The 21,872-nt window shown below is 39.0% G+C and overlaps 2 protein-coding genes across 2 annotated transcripts; both read left to right on the top strand.

Moving 5' to 3' along the window:
- Positions 1 to 7,876: 7,876 nt before the first annotated feature.
- Positions 7,877 to 14,473, top strand: LOC117665618 (acyl-coenzyme A thioesterase 1-like). The gene is made up of 3 exons (XM_034417729.3): positions 7,877 to 8,636; positions 9,550 to 9,752; positions 11,901 to 14,473. Exons 1-3 carry the CDS (start codon positions 8,072 to 8,074, stop codon positions 12,492 to 12,494), a joined length of 1,362 nt encoding a protein of 453 aa, XP_034273620.1. The 5' UTR covers positions 7,877 to 8,071; the 3' UTR covers positions 12,495 to 14,473.
- Positions 14,474 to 14,511: 38 nt separating this feature from the next.
- LOC117665619 (acyl-coenzyme A thioesterase 1-like) lies at positions 14,512 to 20,135 on the top strand. Its single transcript, XM_034417731.3, has 3 exons — positions 14,512 to 15,283; positions 15,971 to 16,173; positions 18,635 to 20,135. Exons 1-3 carry the CDS (start codon positions 14,707 to 14,709, stop codon positions 19,208 to 19,210), a joined length of 1,356 nt encoding a protein of 451 aa, XP_034273622.2. The 5' UTR covers positions 14,512 to 14,706; the 3' UTR covers positions 19,211 to 20,135.
- Positions 20,136 to 21,872: the final 1,737 nt, after the last annotated feature.

Here is a 21,872-nt window from a genome sequence, read left to right as displayed (position 1 = left end):
GGTTCTTAAGATGAAATATGATAAGGCGAAACAAACCTTGAAGCAAAGAATAAAAGATAGGGAACATTAAGGAGAAGGAGATACAAGAAAAAGAGGAAACAGAATACTACCTAGTCTGGGAGAGATGGTATAAATGGTTGGAGGAAAAGGGAAAAAAGGACAAGGAAAGATTAAATAACGATTGAATTAGGAGTAGAAATATAAGAACAAATGGGAAGAAACAAAAATTGTGGAAAGGAAATTGGGTACACGTTTATGTTTAATGTAAATAAAACAAGTAGAATGATATAATACATTATAGTGAGATATATATGATATAATAGAAATATATGTATAAAAGATATACTAGGATAAGAGAGAGAAAATGTATAAGTATGGATTACCGACGTGAAACTATTGAAAAGAAGAAAGTGTTAATATTTCTTTTTGGTTTTTTTTTTTTTAAACTGTTTAATAAAAATATTTTTTTAAAAAAGATAGGGAGCATTAGGGATATCTAGGGAAGGCCCCAACCTTTCTGTCATTAGCATACAAGAAATATATTGTCACGGCTGCCAACTACCTGCCCAACTAGAAGCACTGGAAAACTGGCAAATAATAAAAAGGACCATTGGCTAAAATCTGCCCCTGTGATTTTGAAAAGCAGAAACCACAGGACATTTTCTTCTTTGTTGCTCCTTTTAGACAGAACCTGATTTATCCTCCCTCTGATTTGCAGATATCATAGCAGCTCAGATTCAGCCTATACCCAGATGCTGTTCATAGATGAGCTGCATTTTGACAGTGTATGGGGCTAGCTTTTGTGGAGCAGCAGGAATAGCTGCCAGACCTTGATGAGCCAAGTTCCCACAGATCTTATGTAATCTTAGATATTATCTTTTTTTAATAACTATCATGTTTTACTTAAATTTTAGATACTATCACGTTTTGTAATTTTAGATGCTATCACACTTCATATAATTTTAGAGACTACTTTATAACTTGGACATAGATTGCTCCTTTTAGACCTCACTCATGGATTCTCATCATTTTATAAATGTATTTTAACTTTGACTAATTGACTTAGATTTTATTTACTACTTATTAAGATAGATTTATAAGGGCTCACATAGCACTCTTTGACACATTGCTTGTATTGGTCTAAAACTGTAATAAACTGACTGATACATGCTTTACTGAGAAGAAGTTCTGTTGATTTTTTTTCACAAATAAAACTAAATACAGTTATGTTAGCAACCAAATTACTCACAATAAATTAAAGTATTAATGTCCTGCACACTGTTTGCTTCCTGAGATAAAGTTATAAAGATTGCCTTCTCATTCTAGTTATGCCTTTCTGACTGGATATTTGTACATCAGCGATGGAACAGCATTAACAATATTCATACATTACGCATGAAGTAATAACTAATAAATTTAAATAAATAAATAGTATGAATCAAGATTTGAACCTTTAGTTTTGCCTTGCCACAGATTCAGGAAAGCAGTTGGTAGCTGGATTTCCTACTGATTAGCAATGCTGGGTGAAAGGGAAAAAGACAGCAGGGAATCCATCAATTGGTAGCCTGAAATTGCCAGATATTAAGTTGTGTGAATAAGCATTGTCCAGCATTGTCCAGCCTCATTGTTGAGGCTCAATACAAGTAGGCTGTGGCAACTGTGGGGATATGCTGCTGTCTTCTGCTGCTGATTTATGTACAGAAAGAAAGTATATTACCATAAGAATTACAGAAGGAGATTGTACAGTATCAGAGACTAAATTGATTTTGAACTTAATATCAGCAGCTAGGCTGTTGGTAGCGCAATATTGGAAGAAGGACTCTTTGCCTACTATTGAAGAGTGGATACTGAAAGTAACGAACTTAGCAGAAATGGCGAAAATCTCAGCGTACTTGAAGGACCATACACAAGAAAGATACGTATCGGAATGGAGAAGATGGATTGATTATATTCAAAATAAGTATCAGACAAGAAAATATCAAATAGCTTATGAATGAACGTTAAGTATTAGAAGTATTATGTTATCTATAGTGGAGTTAAGGTTTCGGGGGGGAGTTAGTAGTCTGAGGATAAGTAGGTTAATCTAGTTTATGATTGTTAAATGAAATATCTTGTATTTTGCTCTGGGAAGTCTGTGGGGGAGGGTGGGATGAGGGGAGGGAAAGGGTGGGGGGAACATGGGGGGGAAGAAAATTCTTTTTCTGTAAAACTTTTCAATAAAAAAAAAAGAATTACAGAAGGAAAGGTCTGTCTCCAGGTATGATCAAAGTCAAGATGGCAATCTGTAGAGACTAAGAAAGACTCAGACAGACACCTCCTAATTCACATGAGTAGGGATAGAGGCAGGGAAATAAAGCATAATCAGACTTCGAGATTCTGTTATGATAGCTAAATAGATAAAAATAGCGATAAAAATTAGAAAAAAATAGTTTTAGGTTTCAGTGCAGCTGAATTTTTTGGTCTGGCCTACATCTCATTTCTTGTGGGGAGCATAGGAAGAGGAACGTGTTGGGTTATGTTTGCCATCTTGAGTTATTTGTAAAAATGATAAAGGCAGGATATAAAAAAATAAATAAAATAGTGGGGCTGACACAGTCACAATGATGCAGTCAAACCTTTGGTGGGGCAATAATATTTTAAACAGGATACTCTACGTAGGGCATAAAATTTTTCAACCTTCAATTTTCAAACATTAGAGGTGCTCAAAAGTTGTGATATGCCTTGGGGATTGTAAATATATTTTGGTTACTTTAATATAATTTAGATGTGCTTGGTAAATAACTATATAAATATCATAACTTTTCAGACCAGCAAATCCGCAGTACCATCAAAGAAGAACAGAAGGGCCTTGGTAGTACAGGGGTTTAAGGCACCCTGTTATTAAGCTGGTTATTAAGACCAGCTGCCTGCAATTACTGCAGGGTTCGAATCTCTCCAAGGCTCAAGGTTGACTCAGCCTTCCATCCTTTCTAAGGTAGGTAAATTAAGGACCCAGTTGTGGGGGCAATAAGCTGACTTTGTATAAATATACAAAAAGGATGAAGGCTATTGCTGAGCACATTGTAAGCCGCCCTGAGTCTTCGGAGAAGGGCGGCATATAAATCAAATTAAAAAAACAAAAACACATTATTCTGTGTGCAGTGAGCCGGGTGGAAGATAGCTTTTATCATTTCACTCCAGAGAAAGGCTGAATAACAGAGAAACCTGCTCAGGTGATTGCAGATAATCTGGTGTATTTCATGAAGAAGAAAAGCATTGACAAAAGCTTGAAGGCCATTGGAAGATTCTACAAATTTTAATACTGGCTGTGAAGGTAGTGCCATGCATTGGGTAGAGGTCAAGCCAGAGCTTCCACTCTGCTGGAACTGACTGGCTTGTCTGAAGGTGTATATGAGCCACCTTTGATGTGCAAACTGACTACAGCAGAAATAAAGAAGTTTATTGACGATCCAATGCAAGTACCACAGTGGCTCTGTCATACCCAATCAATAGAGAGATGTATAAAACAGGTCCAGAGGCTGCAAGCAGAGTTGATACACATGAGAAACGTGAGGGTTATATCAGAAGCCAAGAAGCAAGTCGGGGGCTGATGTCAAAACAAGACTTAATGAAACTCACTTAAACTTTTTTGTAACTCAGATAATTGCTTTCAGATGCTAGTTTATGATTGCATGGATAGCTTTTTGCTTAGCTAGATAAGATTCAACAGAAAAAAACTTTAACTTTTGTACCACAAGGTGTAATTTTGAGAAGATAAAGTTAACAGTACACTATTTGTGGGGTATATGACCAGATGTGGATTTGCATACCAAGCTAAACATACAATTGCAAAAATAACAGCAGATTTGAATTCTTGGTGTAAAAACTTATTTTTAGAACCTCTCATTGAAAATATTACAAAAATTAATTTTCACCCCATTAAATGACACGCCTCATTACTCATTACTCATTATCATTATGAGTATTTATAAGTCCCTACATTAAATTATTAATACTGTGACCATTCATCTATTCTGATGACAATCAGAACAGAAATTTCATAGGTTCTTCCATTTTTCTAAGCAGACTCCCAAATTGAACACATTCAGAATTTCCAAGCTATTAAAATAATCATTTCAATAATTCCACTTAAACATTTTATAGGTAGTTGTAAGGAAGCAAAGCTTTGTATTTACCTTACAAATTAATTATTTGAAAACTCCAACTTGCTGGGATGTTGGTCCTGGCTGTTTATCGTTGTTGCCTAGTTACAGATGATGCATTTGTATTCTGACCATTTTGATTTGTTGATTCTAAATATAACTCGCTCTAGCTCTGACCATTTAGAGATAAATCCTCTTAAATGAGAGCGAAAGTGAAAAAATACCTGACAAGCCTCTCTTGGATAACAAGGGAAACCCTTGCAGAATATATTTGCAAAGGACCTGAAGTTTTAGTTAAGTAGATCTACCTGTACATCTGGTGACACCATGAAAAAAGGCCTTCTGAATGGTATAGTTCCTTCCCTATGGAACATCATTCCCATGAGTTACAGGTAATCCTCAAGGAATGATGGGCTGTTTAATGACTATTTGAAATTGCAAATGCATCCCAAAGGTGTACTTATGACAGGGGTTCAAAATTGCAACCAAGAACAGGTCTCTGCAGTCATGTGATCTGGATTCAGTCACTTCTGAAGCAGCAGCCATTTTTAATCCTGCGACTTCTCTTTGGGACCTGAAAGTTGCCCACAGTTACGACAGGCAATTTCTGAGGTCCATGTGGTTGCGCATGATTTTTTCCCCCCTGGTCAGATGACCAGTCAAGATCTGGGGACTTTGAAGCCCACGTGTTTTTGTTTTCTCTTCATTACTGCCTGATGGAGGACTAGAGGGATTCTGGTTGCTGCCCTTGTTGCTTCTTTGTTCCTGTTGCTTTGAGGTGGAGAGTACTGTAGTTGCCTTTGTAAGTACCGTAGCTAAAAATGTTATTTTTCATTATAATACTCTACTTGTTTGTAAGTATTTTACAAAGATAAAGTTTTTTCCATTAGTTTGTTTATGTTTGCCTTGGAATTTCTTGCAGAAATACTAGCAGTGCCTACAGAAAGCAGATTCAGAACTGTAAAGTTCCTTTGCCTTCTACTGTGGCAAACTGTGTTTGTTTACATTTGCTTTGAAGCCTGTGGAAGCCTACCTAGGAGATTGAAATAACTGTCTCTGAAGTTTCACAGGTTGTGATCACAACAACTATCAGAGGAAAATAATCTGATATCACTAGTCATTAGCAAGGCAGATGGAACCAAGCCTCCCACCCAAAAGAGGTAGTTATCCATTACATAGTGTGGGTAGAAAAAAAGGACAAAAAAAAGCAGCTTTGAAAAGAAGTCATTTTTTATGCACAGAGCCCAAGTGGAATCCCTTTGTTATGGCTTATCTTGTCTGCAGTAAAATTCATTATCAGAAGCCCTTGGATTCGCTTAAAGTCATTTGAGGATTTTATTTATATAAGGGAATACTTCTTAGTGGTCTGGGCAGAAGAATAAAGATATCAAGAACTATTATATATGGTAGTTCTGTAGGAAAGTGGGTGGAGATAGGTTAGCTTATTGATTGTTTAGTTGAAGAAAAGGGATAGTATATTTAGATATGAATATATGTAAAAGATTTGAGTTAAGAGATATATCTATGGGGTGGAGGAAATGGGCAGACTATGAGTTGAATAAATGTTAAATTAGGATTTATTATATAGTTTTATAGTGGAAGGTTGCTTTGAAATGTCATATTAATATACAAAAAAGATTTGATTTAAGAGATATATGTATTGGGGAGGAGCAAAAGAGTAGATCATGAGTAGAAATTGTTAAATTGGGGGATATAATAATATTACTATGCCAAATTAGGAGTTATTACATAATGTTATAGCAGAATGTTATTTCGAAATGTATAGTATAAGGGAGATATAATAATACTATTAGAAAGAAAGGGTCAGCATATGGGGGATGGAGCAGGGGGATGGTAAAGTATTATATAATCTGTTATGAATTTGGGTTGTATCCTGAAGAAGCCACAGGGGGAGGGGAGGGGGAGGGGGGTCAGGGAGGAGGGGGGGGGAAAGGGGGAAAAATCTGTATTTGAAAAACTTTTTCAATTAAAAAAAAAAAAAAGAAGCCCTTGGATTCTTGTGCACCTATTTAATTATTTCCAAGACAATTCAGACCTAACAAATAAGAAACTTTTCCTGTGTTCCTGCTCAACACAATTCTTCCTTTGTATTTTTAGCCTGCTAGCCAGGGTATTTCTGAACAACGGTCAGGTGCTCTTTCAAAAAAAGGATCAAACCCATGCTCAAAAGTTGCCCAGTTGACAGGTTAAAAAAATATGGAGGGGGGCACAGGGTCAAATGGGAGTGACTGAAAGCAAGCAGAGATGGCAGAAGTGACACCAAGCAACTAAGAGGCCCAGGTGACTGGCAGATCCAGAAATAGCTATGGGCTGCTATGGGAGTGCATGGGTTAGAGCAGATGTTCAGTACTGCACAATTGTAATGATAGTGCCACTAAAGTTGGAATGAAGGTTAAAATGACACAGTTCACCTAAGGCACATAAGTAACTAGAATTCAGTGCATGACCAGCTATTCCAGCTGTATATAATTAGGGTTCCAGGCTTGTTTACCAGACAGAGGAAGTTGTACTTCTTGTACTCAAATCCACAGAATAAACGTAGTAAAAAGAATGGAAAATGCATCAAATGTTTAATCACAACATGACTGTGTGTGTCATCATTTTGATGAAGTCTTGATTTCCTCCAGACAAGTATAACGCCATGAGGATGTGCCCTAAAAAAGCAATAATGAAGACATCTTTGTTTGGAGACCCCTGTCCTAGACTAAGAAGACTTTTTTAAAAAAAATATTTTTGTTTTTAAAATAACAGGAAAAAAAAATCCCAAAAGCAACAAGACACAAAAGTACATTTTTAAAGAAAAAGAAATCCATACTGTTTCCCTGAAAATAGGACCCTGTCTTATATTTTTTTGAACCCCAAAATAAGTGCTTGGCCTTTTTTTCGGGGAGGTCTTATTATTTTGGGGCGCATGGAGCAAGATGGGGCTCCTCTTGCCATCTTACCTGATTTCCAGCTCTGTATTTAAATATTTTCGGGGAGGGCTTATTTTCAGGAGGGGGGGAGGCTTATTTTAGCACATGTGCTCAAAAGCCCGATTTGGCTTATTATCAGGGGATGTCTTATTTTCAGGGAATCAACTTAAAACGAAGTGAAAACTTGCTCACTTATTTTTGAGCCCTAGAGAATGCTTAAAACAGTAATTCATTGTCCAGAATGCGGCTTATTCTTTGCTAATATTCAGCAGATTGCTGAATCAAATATTAATCTGGGCCACAAGCACAAATACTTGAGGCAAGGAAAAAACTTTTCATTAAAATGGTCAAAATGACTTCAACAACTTCAGTTAAGACTTTGGGGGTACATACTACATACCCTGTATTTTAACCTTATTCATTCACTTAATGTAATGGAGTTGCAGGCTAGGTTAAACGTTTTAGATTTCTGCCGCCAAAATAAACAACAACACCCCTAATCCATGTCCATTTGTAAAATGCATTTACGGTACATTAATACTGGCTTCGGAATTCTGGGCACTGAAGTCCACACAACTTTTAAAAGTTGCTAGGATTGTGAAGCACTGCCGTAGTTGTGCTGCAAGTTCTTAACATTTTAAAAATACGGGTGAGTTATTCTAAACACATTTATCTGAGAACAACATTATCGCATGTCTACATAGCGCTGAAGTCCAGGAGGTTCAGTGAAATTTAGTTGTAGCTAAATTTATCTAAAACCGAAAGACAAAATATCCCACCGATTTGTTCCTTCTGACCAAATTACCAATCGCGAAGAACGCGATAGGAGGAGTCAGAAGAACTTCCCTCCAGGCTCGTTGCAAAGAGAAGGCTGCCAGGACTGGATCGGCAGTTCCACCAGTGCGGCTTGCCTTGGCCCAGAAATACCGAATTGTTCATTAATTTAGCCTGGGAGTTGCGGTGGCGAGAGGCGTGGCCTTGCTGACGAGCAAAATGTTACGGATCTGTTTGAGTCACTGCTCGCGAAGGACTTCCATTGTGAGCTTCGGAGGTTGGCGGAGCCGGCGGGCGCCCTTTTCCGCCTCTGCTTGTGTCATGGAGCCTCGCTTCAGCCTTTCTCCCCGCGACCACAGCCTCTTCGATCAGCCGCTGGCCATCTCGGTAGAAGGGCTCCAGCCCCAGCAGGAGATCGGGCTCCGCGCCTCCCTGGAGGATGAGAAGGGGGAGCGCTTCGAGTCGCACGCCTTCTACCGAGCAGACGGCGAGGGGCGGCTGGATCTGCAGCGCTCGCCGGCGCTCGAAGGCGGGACCTTCTCAGGTTTGGAGCCGATGGGCCTGCTGTGGTCGATGCAGCCGCTAAAACCCCTCAGGCGCCTGGTGAAGCGCGACGTCGAGCGCCCCCTTCGCCTGGAGCTGGAGGTATTGGAAAGGCTGGGAACGTCTCTGTCTGGTCGCGTCCTGGCCAAGGCCTCCCACGAACGGAGATTCCTGGGCGACGGGGTGAAGAGACTCCCGGTGCGGGAAGGGAACGTCCGGGCCACTCTTTTCCAGCCACCCGGTAAACAGTAATTTCTTCCTACAGAAATTGCTCTATTAATAATATACTCATGTCCCGGAGGATCAACCAAGAGCGAGTTCATTAATCCACTTTTTGGATCCTCAAGATCACGCTGAATTGAGCTACGGTATAACTGATCAGGCAGGTTGAGGCTGTTTCGATTCAGTGCTTTGTTCGAACTCATGTTTGGTTGTAGCTGATGTTTACATATTTACCCAACAGCATTACAGGTTGAATCACAACCTGTAATGCGACCATATTTTAGCCTAGTGTGTTATATGAATTATGAACTCAGGAAATAAGATTGAATAAGGTGTAATTACTTTTTTTTAGTATGCTTTCAAACCAGTCTTGGCTCCAAGTAACTGCCTGGACTAATCCCTGCAGCTTTCTGGACACCATTTTTGGAAATTTGGCTTCCTGGGGTTGAGAGAGAGTGACTGGCTCAAAGTCACCTAGTTGGCTGTCTACCCAAGAGAGGCTTAGGAAATAAGAGTCCCTCAGTTACCATAGTACTCTGGTACCTTCAACCTCTACACCAAATTGGCTTTATGATTTCTGAAATTAAAATCAGTGGAATACAATACACCATCATTATATTAGCCTACCCAGCCTTTATGTTCACATATTGTATTAAATAATGGTTGATTTACTGGAGGTTTATAAATCACGACTGACTGGTTTTTTGTAACATGCTAAACCATAAATTTTGATTTCCAAACCACAGTGGCTAGCTTTATGTGACAGAATAAGCTAAACAATGAAACCATGCTATCGCTTGGCCAGTTGTTTAAATCAAGCCATGTGCCCTTTTGTGCTTTATCTTTGATGCAGAACTTCGTTTAAAATATGCTAAATTCTTAAGAAATCTACAGTAACTAAAAACCACTGCTCTACTTTATATCTCTTGCAGGTAAAGGCCCTTTTCCAGGTATCATTCAGGTACCTGGAACTGGAGGAGGCACTCCAGAAAGTTCAGCATGTCTGATGGCCAATCATGGCTTTGCCGTATTAGCTTTGGCCTATTATGGGTATGAAGATCTTCCTAAGGACATACTGGATTTGCGTCTGGAGTACTTTGAAGAAGCTGTCAATTATATGCTAAAACATCCAGTGGTAGGTTGCTATATTCATGGCCTTTGCAAGAGGTTTAGCTGAGATATCTTTTTTTTAGCCACAGAAATATATTCAGTCAGTTGGGGTCAGACTCAGCTCAGCTTTCCAGACAAGATGATTGTCAAAGGGAAAATTGGAGGGGGTTAAGGTTAGTATACTGTTATGTTATACTAGATCAGAGGTGGGCAATTGATTTTCCCAAGGGGCTACAATGAGAAATTGGACTGTTGTGGAGGACCACTACCCACATATCCCCCACCACCACCCCACCTGCCATCCTGCCCCCCTGCCATTGCCAATTGGGACAGTAAAAGGATGGCCCCTGAGCTGTAAAAAGGCCAGGTCTGTCCTAGATAATTTAACCAGTAAATAAATGCATTTACAAGAAGTCCTTGTTTATAGACTGATACATTTAGCGACCATTTGCAATTACTATGATAATGAAAAAGTAATTAATTCCTGGCATTTATGACCTTTGCATTTCTATAAAGCAAAGGAAAACTGAAGTAAGATCATAAGACAACTGCCGTTTCACTTAGCAATCATTTTGCTTAACAACCAAGTTATTCCGCCTCCTGAATTTTTACAAGAGCCTTAAGACCTGGCTCTGCCAGATGGCGTGGGGACCCAATGTAGGAGCTTCACACTGGAGATCATTGACTAATTAAAAGGTAATCCTACCTCCTTCCCCTCCTGTGAATCTGGCTCCCTCCTATGCTATCTTCTGTTATTTTACCTGCTTTGTTCTTTTATATCTGATGATTTAAATGTTTTTCTGCTGTAAGCCATTCAGTCGATGGAAAGGCAAAGAAATTTCTAAATAAATAAATACCATATGTTTCAGACTATAAGACACACCTACATTTAGAAGCGGAAAACAACAAAGTTTTTGACATCCCGGCATTCTTTTTTCGAATCTTTTCCAGCCTTTTTTCAGCCTGTTTTTGAGGCTTTTTTTGGCCTTTTCTTTGGGAAAAAAGGGCTGAAAAAAGCCCAGATAACAGGCCCAAAAAAGGCCCCAAAATGGGGTGTGCAGAAGCCAAAAAATGGCCAGCAGATGGGCAATATTTGGTGTATAAGACGCATAGACATTTCCACCCCTTTTTGGGGGACAAAAAAGTACATCTTATAGTCCAAAAAATACGGTAATTATATTGTGTTCTCCAAATCAGAATTACCAATATATAAATATATCAAAACTATCCGTAATCAGTTGAAAAGAAAAATCATGATTAGCAACAAAATCTATCTATATATTAGCTCAGCACGTCGCTTAACATGTAAGTTACTTCAACTAGTGTTATCAATTAAAGGTTTCCTATATTTTGTAAAGCTAGAAGAATGGTTAATTCTGTGAAATTAACTAAATTGAACTTTGTTACTGTATTGTTTCAGCATGTTGAATTTTTTGTGCTATGTTCCTGAAATAGATCATGGAAAGTTTAAGGATCTTAACAACTCATTTCTTTCCATTTGGGGCAGCCAAAGGGATGTAAGGTTAATTGAAGCATGAAAGCTTTAGGCCAGGGTTGTCAAACTCGATTTCATTGAGGGCTGCATCAGGATTGTGTTTGACCTTGGGGTGTGTGTGTGGCCAGTTTGCCATCACTTGTGTCGGGGTGCGTGTGATGGCCCGAGTGCTCTGCCAGCGAAAATGGACTCCCACGCTCCATTTTTGGTTGGGATGGCTTCCTGCAACCCACTGCCAGCGAAAACAGAGCTTGGGAGGGCCGCATGCAGGAACTGCGGGCCTTCACTGTTTCCAGGGCAGCCCCACGGGCCAGATCTAAGCACCCCACAGGCCGAATCCGGCCTCCGGACCTTGAGTTTGACACCCCTGCTTTAGGCAATTACTGTAACAGAAAGCGAAATAACATGGATAATTTTCATAGAGGCTGTGTCCGCCTAAGACATACTTCTAGTTTGCTTAAAGGGTGGCTGACTGATTAAACCATAATATGCTGTGCTGGCTCCAGCACATATACTAAAATTGGAACAATACAAATCGTAATATGCTGTGCTTAACAAGATTCATCTGCTTATTCATTTAGGGTTGCTATATGAACATAGCCATAGGATCAGCATGCAGTAGAAACATTGTTAGCAGTGTGAAACTGATTTTCCTTTTATTTCTTTCCTTCTGTTTAGGTTAAAGGTCCAGGAATTGGGGTGTTAGGACACTCCAAAGGGGGTGACCTCTGTATCTCCATGGCCTCATTTTTAAAAGGCATCACGGCAATAGCCACAGTTAATGGTTCTATAGCCAATGTAGCTACAACATTACGCTACAAGGATATCACCATTCCACCTCTTGGCACGAATATAAAACTAATCAAAATTGATCAGAATGGGATCTATGACATTATTGATGTCCTGAACAACCCACTTGAGGGTCCTGACCGCCAAAGCTTAATTCCATTGGAGAAAGCTGAGGGACGTTTTCTTTTTATTGTGGGAATGGATGATCATAATTGGAAGAGTGAATTTTATGCCAAGGAAGCTGCCAATATTTTACAAGCTCATGGAAAAGACAAACCTGTAATCATTTGCTACCCTGAAACAGGTCATTACATTGAACCTCCTTATACACCACTGTGCCCTGCTTCAGTCCACTTTTTGGTGGGCAAAACAGTGATCTGGGGAGGTGAACCCAGAGCACACGCAGCAGCGCAGGTGGATGCTTGGAAGCATATTCAAGATTTCTTTCATGAAATCCTCAGTGACAGCAACAGCAAACTCTGAATGAATTAGTTATGACCTGGGTTCAGCATGAATATTTGCTAAACTAAATACTGGGGATGGGAGAATAATGCTGGGAATAGATATGAAATGAGGGCAAGAAGAAGGAAACTCAGGTGATAAATCCCATTTGAACATTGTTTATCTAGTCTTCAAATATTGTTTCTGCATTCAGTATTAAAATCCTGAAGATTAGAAATGCGATAAATTAAATTAAATTAAATTAAGACTGGGATCTGCATGCAGGCAAGAGCACCAGATGGTGGCCACGACTGATTTTGATTTATTGGTTTATTTAAATCTATATGGCCACCCCTTTTGCCACAGTGACCCTGGGTTATGAGCAGTTTAAATGGAAACCACCCTAGAAAACCTTAAGATACGTAATGCTAAATATATAATTCAAGTACAAACACCAGCGGAAAAGTCCTGGGATCCATTGAGGGGGGGGAAGGGGGACACCATATGCACACAATCGGGTTCAAAGCCCCAGCTCATTCCAAGTGACAACTAAATTCTTCAGCCAGATTGCACCAGACCTTCAGAAATAACCAGAAGCTTCCTTTGGAGCCCAACTGGGCTTGAATGAGGAACAGCATCAAGCACTGAGCCCACATTCTCCAAGAGTGACCTGCCCCTGGACTAAGTGCCTGCCTGCACTTGTGAATGCCTTAAAGGTAGCCCTCAATTTATGACCAGAACTGAGACCAAAATTTCTGTTGCAAGACAGTTAAGTGAGTTTACCCCATTTAATGACTTTTCATGCCACAGTTAAGTGAATCTTGTTAACATTTTAATAAAGTTAATAACATGGTTGATAAGTGAATCTTGGCTTCTCCATTGACTGCTTGTTAGGTTGCAAAAGATGATCACAGGTCCCTGGGACACTGCAATCGTCACAAATACATGCAAGTTGCCAAGCATCCAGATGTGGATCACATGACCATAGGACTGCTGTGAATGTCATAAGTGAAAATCCTAAATTACTTTTTGTAGTGCCATTTGCAACTTCGGTCATTAAACGGATGGTTATAAGTGGAGGACTGCCTTTAATCTTCCCGCTCACCCTGAATTCCTCCCCAATAAGGTGCTAACCTCTCCATCAGCCTGAGGGTCCCCTCCTCATTTTCCCAATCACCCACTTTTTATATATGTTGTAGGAAGTTCAGTCACATGGTCATGGACTTCACCTTGACTTGTTTTTGACATGCTGATTTTACTCTTCCAAATTAGGAAGAAAAATTATTTGTAGGTTCGAGTTGTGCAGGTTAACAGTGGCAATTTTGTCTTTTAACTTTTAATGACTTTGAATTTATATAAAACAACCTAAAATAATACTGGCAAAGAAAATTAACTTTAAAAAATGAAATAAATATGGTGAAATAGAAATGTGCCCTCTTCTCTCCAAGTTGTTTTTAGCACAAGAAAGAATAACTTTATATGAATGAAGAATTTGCTGTATAATATTCATCTGCAAAAATAATTAAATTGCACTTAAGAAAATGTATTTGCTGCTTCTGTCAAGGGCCAACTGGGGGAAAAGACCAATCATTTCATCATATTTTAGATAGTAAATAAAGGTTGATCGTATAAATTAACTCATCCTAAATTATACAACTCTGTTATGCAGAAAAATCAAACTCCCTACTACTGTGTTATGTGACTGGAGAAAACTGTTAATTTCTGGCTGCAGTCCAGTTTAGAAACTTTTCTATTTTTTAACTTTGCTCTAAATTTTTCTTACCTTGCTTTTAAACTGTTCTTATTTTTATTCTTACCAAATTTTATTACCTTTGTTGTTAAAATTAACAAGACAACATGCATGTTGCTAAGTTAAAATGAGTTTAGAAGTTCAAGAAATCCTAAATCAATATTTCCAGATCCAAATAATGTGTGATTCCTCGGATAATACTTTTTCTTTCTTTTTTCTGCACTGTTGGTGAAATGTTTCAAATGAAATAAAATTGCTAATACTTGGTTAAGACGTCTCCAGTTGTGTAATTCTTGAAGTCACAAAGTTTGACTACCAGTCTGATGCGTTCAAATCCGACCTTGAATTCTCCGTTTCGGAAGCCTGATCTCTGCGATCGATTGCTACGGTCTCTCGCGTCTTAACCTGGAGGCTCTGACTGACGAGAAGGGCACCGAGCTCTGCTTCTAGTCCCGACATTCAGCGGCTCTTGCAAGGAGTCCGGACATCCCCGGGGAGCTCGTCATGTGGCAAAAAGTCATGGGCAGAGCGTGGGATTTCCGCCTGGTGTTCTTGCGCGGGCCGGGTCACCCTTTGGGGAAGATCTTTCCGAAAAGCTACGACCGAAGAGGACTAATAACGATGTCCGTCACTCCCGCTGTAGGCTTGGCAGATCAGCCTGCCAAAGTGACGATCGAAGGACTCGCGCCTTTGCAGGGAGTGACGCTCCGGGCGCTAGTAGTGAACGGGCAGGGCAGCCTCTTCGACGCCTGCGCGCATTACCAAGCGGACCAGCAGGGGGGAATAGACCTGTCCAGAGATGTTTCTAAGGGTGGGGATTATGTCGGAGTTGAGCCCATGGGGCTGTTTTGGAGCCTGACCCCCGCTACCATAGAGAAGCCTTACCAAAGGCTGGAGCCCGAGGACGTGGAGAGTCCCGTGAAAGTGCAGATCACGGTGCATAAGGAATACAGCCAGCCCGGGACCATCCCCGGACAGGTGCTTGCTCAAACGAGCGTGGAAAGGTGGTTCACTCTTCCTGACGTGAGAAGGATTAGGTTGAAGGAAGGTGCGGTAAGAGGCAGCTTATTCCTTCCGCCAGGTGAGTAGAGGAGGAGAAGAACCTTCTTATTATGATGGTTCAGGCTCTCCCGAGTTAGGGCATTTCCTCCTATCAGTCTTGACAACTGATTCTGGACTTTTGCAGTCGCAGTCGAGGCAAACCAAACGGGAATAAGCAGTGGGACATTAGTGGCACAACATATCTATATCTATCTATCTATCTATCTATCTATCTATCTATCTATCTATATACATACATACATACATACATACATACATACATACAACCTCAGAAAACATATATATATATATATATATATATATATATATATATATATATATATATATATATATAATATATATTATATATATATTATACATATACCTACATACATACATATACATATACATACATACATACATACATACATACATACATATATATATATATATATATATACAGATATATAGATATATAGATATGTTGTGCCATATATATAGGGCTGATGGGCAAAGCTCAGGTATCTTGGATAAAAAAAGAAATATTATCCTTTCCATAACACAAGGGATTAAGCATGCGCTGAACTCTAACCCATGGCAGTCGTACCAAAAAGTCTTTTAAAATGAGCTTGTTAAAGACATTTCAATATTAAAAAAGGCAATTTTTAAAAATCCTGTTAATAATGTCCAGGCCCAACACAATTTGATCAATATCTACTCCTATTAGGGAACGGCCCATTTCCAGCTGTGATAGACATGTTTGGTGACGAAGGTGGGTTAATCGAATTCCGATCCAGCCTTCTGGCAACCCATGGCTTTGCAGCTCTTTCCTTGCCATATTTTAATTTTGAAGATCTTCCAAAAGTCATGGATGATTTCCGTCTTGAATATTTTGAAGAGGCAGCCAAGTTTTTGTTGCGCCATCCGAAGGTGAGTGATATGAACAAAACTTCTCTGACTATAATACAATTTGCACCAAGGCAACATTAAAAAAAAAAATTCCAATGGATTCTGAATAAAAAAATTATGAGGAAACTAAGGAAAACTTACACAAATATCAGTCTTGTGTTTTGCCAGGAAATATACATCACTGTTAGGTGTTATGATCAAGCTTCCACATATTGATACAGATAACAAAATAATTAGTGCTTATATAAAGGTAAAATGGTAATGTCCGACTCTAGGAAGCAGTGCTCATCTCCATTTCTTAGATGAAGGTTCCAGTGTTGCACGAAGTCATTTCTGTGGTTATATGGCCAGCATGATTACAGGCTGTGGTACATGGGATGCTGTTACCTTCCTGCCAAACTGGTACCTATTTATCTACTTGCATTTGCATTCTTTTGAACTGCTAGGTGGATAGGACAGTGCTTATATAGCCAGGTATTTTTTCTGGGCATTAAGAAGAATGAATGGGAAAACTTTACAGGAGGTGGAAAAAGTCAGAGGCAATAAAATTACTGAGAGAATATTGGATGTAAACTTATTTAGGTTTATAAGAAACCTGGTTTCTAAAATCTACTGTATTAATATTTTGTGTATGCAAAATTGTAATACTAAACAAATAGGTATATCAGTTCAAAATAGGATTTCATGTACTGATGTGCTTCTCAGTGATAATGCTTTCTATGTCAAAAGGCATACATTCATTTAAAATATTTTAAACATTTTTCTTTATGATGTTTTGTCAAAATCCTGAAAACCATTGTTTCCAAGAAAACGATGGAAATATACCTAATAATCACAGCATATTACAAAGAGTTAATCACACACAAAGATATCCATTTTCTGAACAAAGTAGGGTTGTTCTCCCCTATCCCACCCCTAACACAGGGATAGGGTACAGGAGAATAACCCTATTTTCCTTATACTTTTGCTCATACATTTTTTATTCAGAATATTTTGAAGAGAATTTGTTTAGGTTAGCCTTAAAAATAATTTAATATACAGGAATTTGTCTACCATTCTGAAAGCAGTATGCAGTATAAAATAGAAAAGCAACTTTTGAGGGAGTAGTTAGATATATTTTTTTATTTTGAAAAACATACATTATACCCATGATGGCGAACCTATGGCATGCGTGCCACAGGTGGCATGTGGAGTCATATTAGTGGGCACGCCAGCTCAACTCTGGGGTGCATGCATGCGCCGGCCAGCTGATTTTCGGGACTTCTGGGCCCACCAGAAGTAGGGAAACAGGCTGTTTCCTGCCTCTGGAGGGCCTGGGGTGGGTGGGTGGGGAAGGCCCATTTTTCTTTCTTACCTGGCTCCAGATCCTCTCTATTTATCTGGGAAGGGCGAAAACAGCCTTTCCCACTCCCTTGGAGGCCCTATGGAGGCTGAAAGGCCCCATTTTCCAACTCCCGGTGGGACAGGAAGTAACGTTTTTTTGCTGTCCCCAGCCTCCAGAGACTCCTCCTAGAGACTCCTAGAGAGGCTCTGGAGGCTGGGGACAGCAAAAAATATCACTTCCTGTCCCACCGGGAGTTGGGAAATGGGCTGTTTCAGGCCTTTGGAAGGCCTCTGAGGGAGTGAAAAAGGCTCTTTTCACCCTTTCCAGATAAATAGAGAGGATCTGGAACCAGGTAAGAAAGAAAAACGGGGCTACCAGGCCATCATGTGCCAGGAACGGGGGCGGGGGGTTGCGCGCACATGCACGTGGGCATGTGCATGCGCGACCTTCCCCCACCCCCCCCTCTCCTGGCACGCCATGGCAAAAACTACCACCAATAGCCTCCCACCGGCCAGTACGCTCCCATAGAGAGGGGCTCCTCCGGGTGCCGTCAGCCAAACAATGCCGACTGGCGGCCTCCAGACCTACTATCTGGAACGAGCTCCCCCCAGAGATACGGAGGATCCCGGATCTGCGCACCTTCCGCCGCGCCTTAAAGACCTTACTATTTCACCAGGCCGGCCTGGCCTAATTTTCCCCCTCTTTTATAAAAGATTTTTAAAATTTTAAACATCTTTTAGTATTTATATATTCAATTTTAAATTGGTTTTAAAAGTTTGGGGTTTTAAATTTGTCGGGGCCAATATTATTTAATTTGATTTTATTCTATTTTTAAATTTTGTATTGTATGTGTTTTTATTGTTTGGCTGTGCACCGCCCTGAGTCCTTCGGGAGTAGGGCGGTATAGAAATCTAATAAATGAAAATGAATGAAAATGAAAAGGTTAGCCATCACTGCATTATACAGTTCTATTATGAATATACTAAGCTTTTACTCATTGAGGTTTCTTCATTAACCAGTGTTTTTAACAAATTAGCCTGAGATCCTTAGTGGCATTTATAATAACATAATTTAAAGAATAAATGTCTTTTTGAAAACAATTAATAAAACATTTCTATTCTGTTCAATAATTTAACCCATGCTATTTCATTCATGAAGGTTAAAAAATCAGGAATTGGTGTTATTGGAACTGGGAAAGGAGGAGAACTGGCTTTGTCAATGATGACCTTCCTTCCAGAAGTAGTGGCTGCTGTCTGCATTTCTGGCTGCAGCTCCATCACCGCCACTGCCCTTCATTATGGAAAACAGACTCTGCCTGGGCTTTGCTTTAATATGAGTAGGATTAAGATTTTGGACAATGGAATATTTGATATTTACGAAGCTTTGGATGACCCAAGGAATCCAGCCAATTCACAGTCCCGGATCCCCATTGAAAAGGCAGAAGGCCATTTCCTTTTTGTGGTTGGAGAAGATGATCACAATTGGAAGAGCTCCTTGTATGCTGAAATAGCTACTACATGCCTACACCAGCATAAGAAGGCCAATTTTAATCTCTTGAGTTACCCTGGAGCAGGCCATCGAATTAATCCATCTTTTTCTCCTGTTTGCCTAGTAGCTTTAGACCGTGTTCTAGGGGTGCCTATTCTGAGCGGTGGAGAGAACAAAGCTCACGCCCACGCGCAGGAACATTCCTGGGGAAAGATTCTTGAGTTCCTGAATTTGCACTTGAAATGAGACGAGCAGGCAGATGGTTGAACACTGAAACAAATTGAGAGAAAAAGGTTCCAAAGAAGATGAAGAAATAGTCAGGAACTGAGCAAGAAGGATGGGCAGAGATAATATAAAGTATATGCCTTGGGTTATATTATGAACAGATAACAAAATAAGGTTAGTTCAGATGGAGTGGCCAAAAGTATATTTTGTAGAAATATAATTTAGACTACTGCAGCGAAGAATGCCTTTGTTTATAGTGTTACAAATATCAGTTAACTCCTAAAACACTGCAACAAATTATACATAGCCAGCAGCACCAAGTGTAGCTTCTGCCATTTTGAGATCATAAATACAACTATTTCCTGCCTTCTGGCAATGTTATGTTTTTAGAATATAACTTCAGCACACATAGCAAGTACCGTATTGTTGCTTGAATAGAGAACACAAATGAGAGGTGGATATTATAATTGACAATGATAAATGAAGTCAACTGCAAAGGGTATTAGCCAATTTAATATGAAAAATGACTGGTTTTCTTTAGCTGCTAATCAAATTATACTGGCTTTTACAACACAGATACCTCTTTTCATAAGACACATTATAGCTTATGTGTAAATTCAGCAAAAATCAATCTTGCCAAAAGTGCCAAAATCTTTAGTTGGAATCAGATTTTTTAAAAAACAACGAAATTATATAAAGCATAGTACAGTTTCAAATTTTACTAAGACTGGAATTTGCAGTTTTAACTAAAATGTACTTCCAAAATATAAGAACTGTCCCATTAAAATGTTTAGAGCATGTCAGTTTTTATGGCTTGTTCATTATAGGGGTGTTCTATCACCAATCACTATAGTGAGAAAAACTATATATTTTATCTGCTCTGCATATTGGTACCACCTAAATTGACATTTATAATGATGCTAAAAATAAATTGTCAAACATTTAATGCTTAGTATGAAGTATTACTGAAACTATATTCTTTAAAATGTATTTTATTGCAATTTCTCAAACACTATATATTACTAAAACACTCTTGTTTGTATGTATACATTACCTGGATGAAACTGTGCATTGTAGGGCAACAATTTTTGAACTAACATTTTGAACTTCAAATGAGCTAATTTACAGAATGCATCCAAAATCCAGAACCTATGATTCCTGTGGAATTGAAATTTGACAAATTCTATAAAATATTTTATGATTTAATACAAAATATCATAAAACATTTCAAGTGGTCAAATCCTGATGTTTGACTGTGCTATACAGTTCAACATTAACTACTTTCAAGGCAGATACATCTCTGAATATCTCCCTGAATTTTAAAGAATTTTTCCAGTGAAGGCAATACATTAGAAACTCTGCCATTGTTGAAGGTATCTGGTAAGGAAATATCACTGAAACAATGACCTGATGGTTCACAGCTTGTCTAGTACTTTGTAAAATTACACCAAAGTTTAATAACTTTATGCACAAACATACTTGCTTTTCTACCGGGGAAAAAAACACATTTTCTAAAATCAAACCAGCAATTCTTTCAAATTGAAATGGGTACAATAACAGTGTGACCAAGAACAAATTATACGTAACAATATGTCTTATTCCCAAGTCATACCCAAGCTCAGAAAACAAAACATTCACAGGATAGTTAATGATGGCAAAGAAATTGGTATTGGTGAGTTCAAGCAAGCAGACATAATATTTTATTCCAGTTTAGGGCTCTGGAAATTGAACAAAACTGTGATGTACTGAAATTCAGTCCTATTTATTTGTTCAACTTAAAAGCTACCTCAGTCAACTATGTGCTGCACTGCATATTAAAACAATGAAAAAAGTAGAAAAAAGTATTACAAGTATTTTTTCTGTATCAGGAAAAAGCAATAACTAAAAAATCCCAATATCAGTTAACAGGACGACAAATTTCTGTGCGCTAGAACCTCCTGAAAGACCTACTGTTTAAGGGTCTTCAGTGTTATTTAATGTATATGATGTATCTGATTCTGATTAATGGATCTGGTAATTGGAAAGTGGTTGGCAAAAGTTTTGTCATAAATGTGTTAATATGCCAATACAGTAGAATACTGTTTTTCCTTGCAGCTGGAACAGTCCAATATAATTTCTGCTCTGGAATGTATTTTTAGTCAGCAAATGTTTCTTCAGCATTTTTGCAAATCAAGTGAAACACTATTTACATTCAAAGGCTTGATCTTTGAAAAAAATGATCTTTGCTTTTACTTTTGGGGAAATACCAGTATGTGACAGCATCGGATCACTGAAAAGCACTGAATTTCACTGTTAAGTAGCACTTAGCTGCCAGCTGCTTGCAATTACTGCAAGTTCAAATCTCACCAGGCTCAAGGTTGACTCAGCCTTCCATCCTTCTGAGGTAGGTAAAATGAGGACCTGGATTGTGGGGGCAATAAACTGACTTTGCATAAGCTGACTTTGTATAAAAAAGAACACCACTTGGGGGGGCCAAAACCCTACTAAGCAGGTATATACGAAAGTATGAAGGCTATTGCTTAACGCATTGTAAACCGCCCTGAGTCTCCGGAGAAGGGCGGCATATAAATCGAACCAATAAATAAATATTCAATGAATTAAGAGGATCATATCTGACCTATAAAAATCCGGACGATCATGGCATCAGAAAACTCCGGATTTTTAAATCCCAATCATGATATGT

This window comes from Pantherophis guttatus, chromosome 1 (genome assembly GCF_059756535.1).
Source record: "Pantherophis guttatus breed Tessera chromosome 1, ASM5975653v1, whole genome shotgun sequence".
Classification (NCBI taxonomy): domain Eukaryota; kingdom Metazoa; phylum Chordata; class Lepidosauria; order Squamata; family Colubridae; genus Pantherophis; species Pantherophis guttatus.
Note: the sequence above shows the minus strand (reverse complement) of the source record. Positions and strands in the feature narration are given on the sequence as shown.

Coding starts and splice junctions, on each gene's coding strand:
- LOC117665618 (XM_034417729.3), top strand. CDS start 8,072: ATGTTACGGATCTGTTTGAGTCACTGCTCGCGAAGGACTTCCATTGTG. Junction 8,637..9,549: donor CACTCTTTTCCAGCCACCCG/GTAAACAGTAAT, acceptor TATCTCTTGCAG/GTAAAGGCCCTTTTCCAGGT. Junction 9,753..11,900: donor ATATGCTAAAACATCCAGTG/GTAGGTTGCTAT, acceptor CCTTCTGTTTAG/GTTAAAGGTCCAGGAATTGG.
- LOC117665619 (XM_034417731.3), top strand. CDS start 14,707: ATGTGGCAAAAAGTCATGGGCAGAGCGTGGGATTTCCGCCTGGTGTTC. Junction 15,284..15,970: donor CAGCTTATTCCTTCCGCCAG/GTGAGTAGAGGA, acceptor TACTCCTATTAG/GGAACGGCCCATTTCCAGCT. Junction 16,174..18,634: donor TTTTGTTGCGCCATCCGAAG/GTGAGTGATATG, acceptor TCATTCATGAAG/GTTAAAAAATCAGGAATTGG.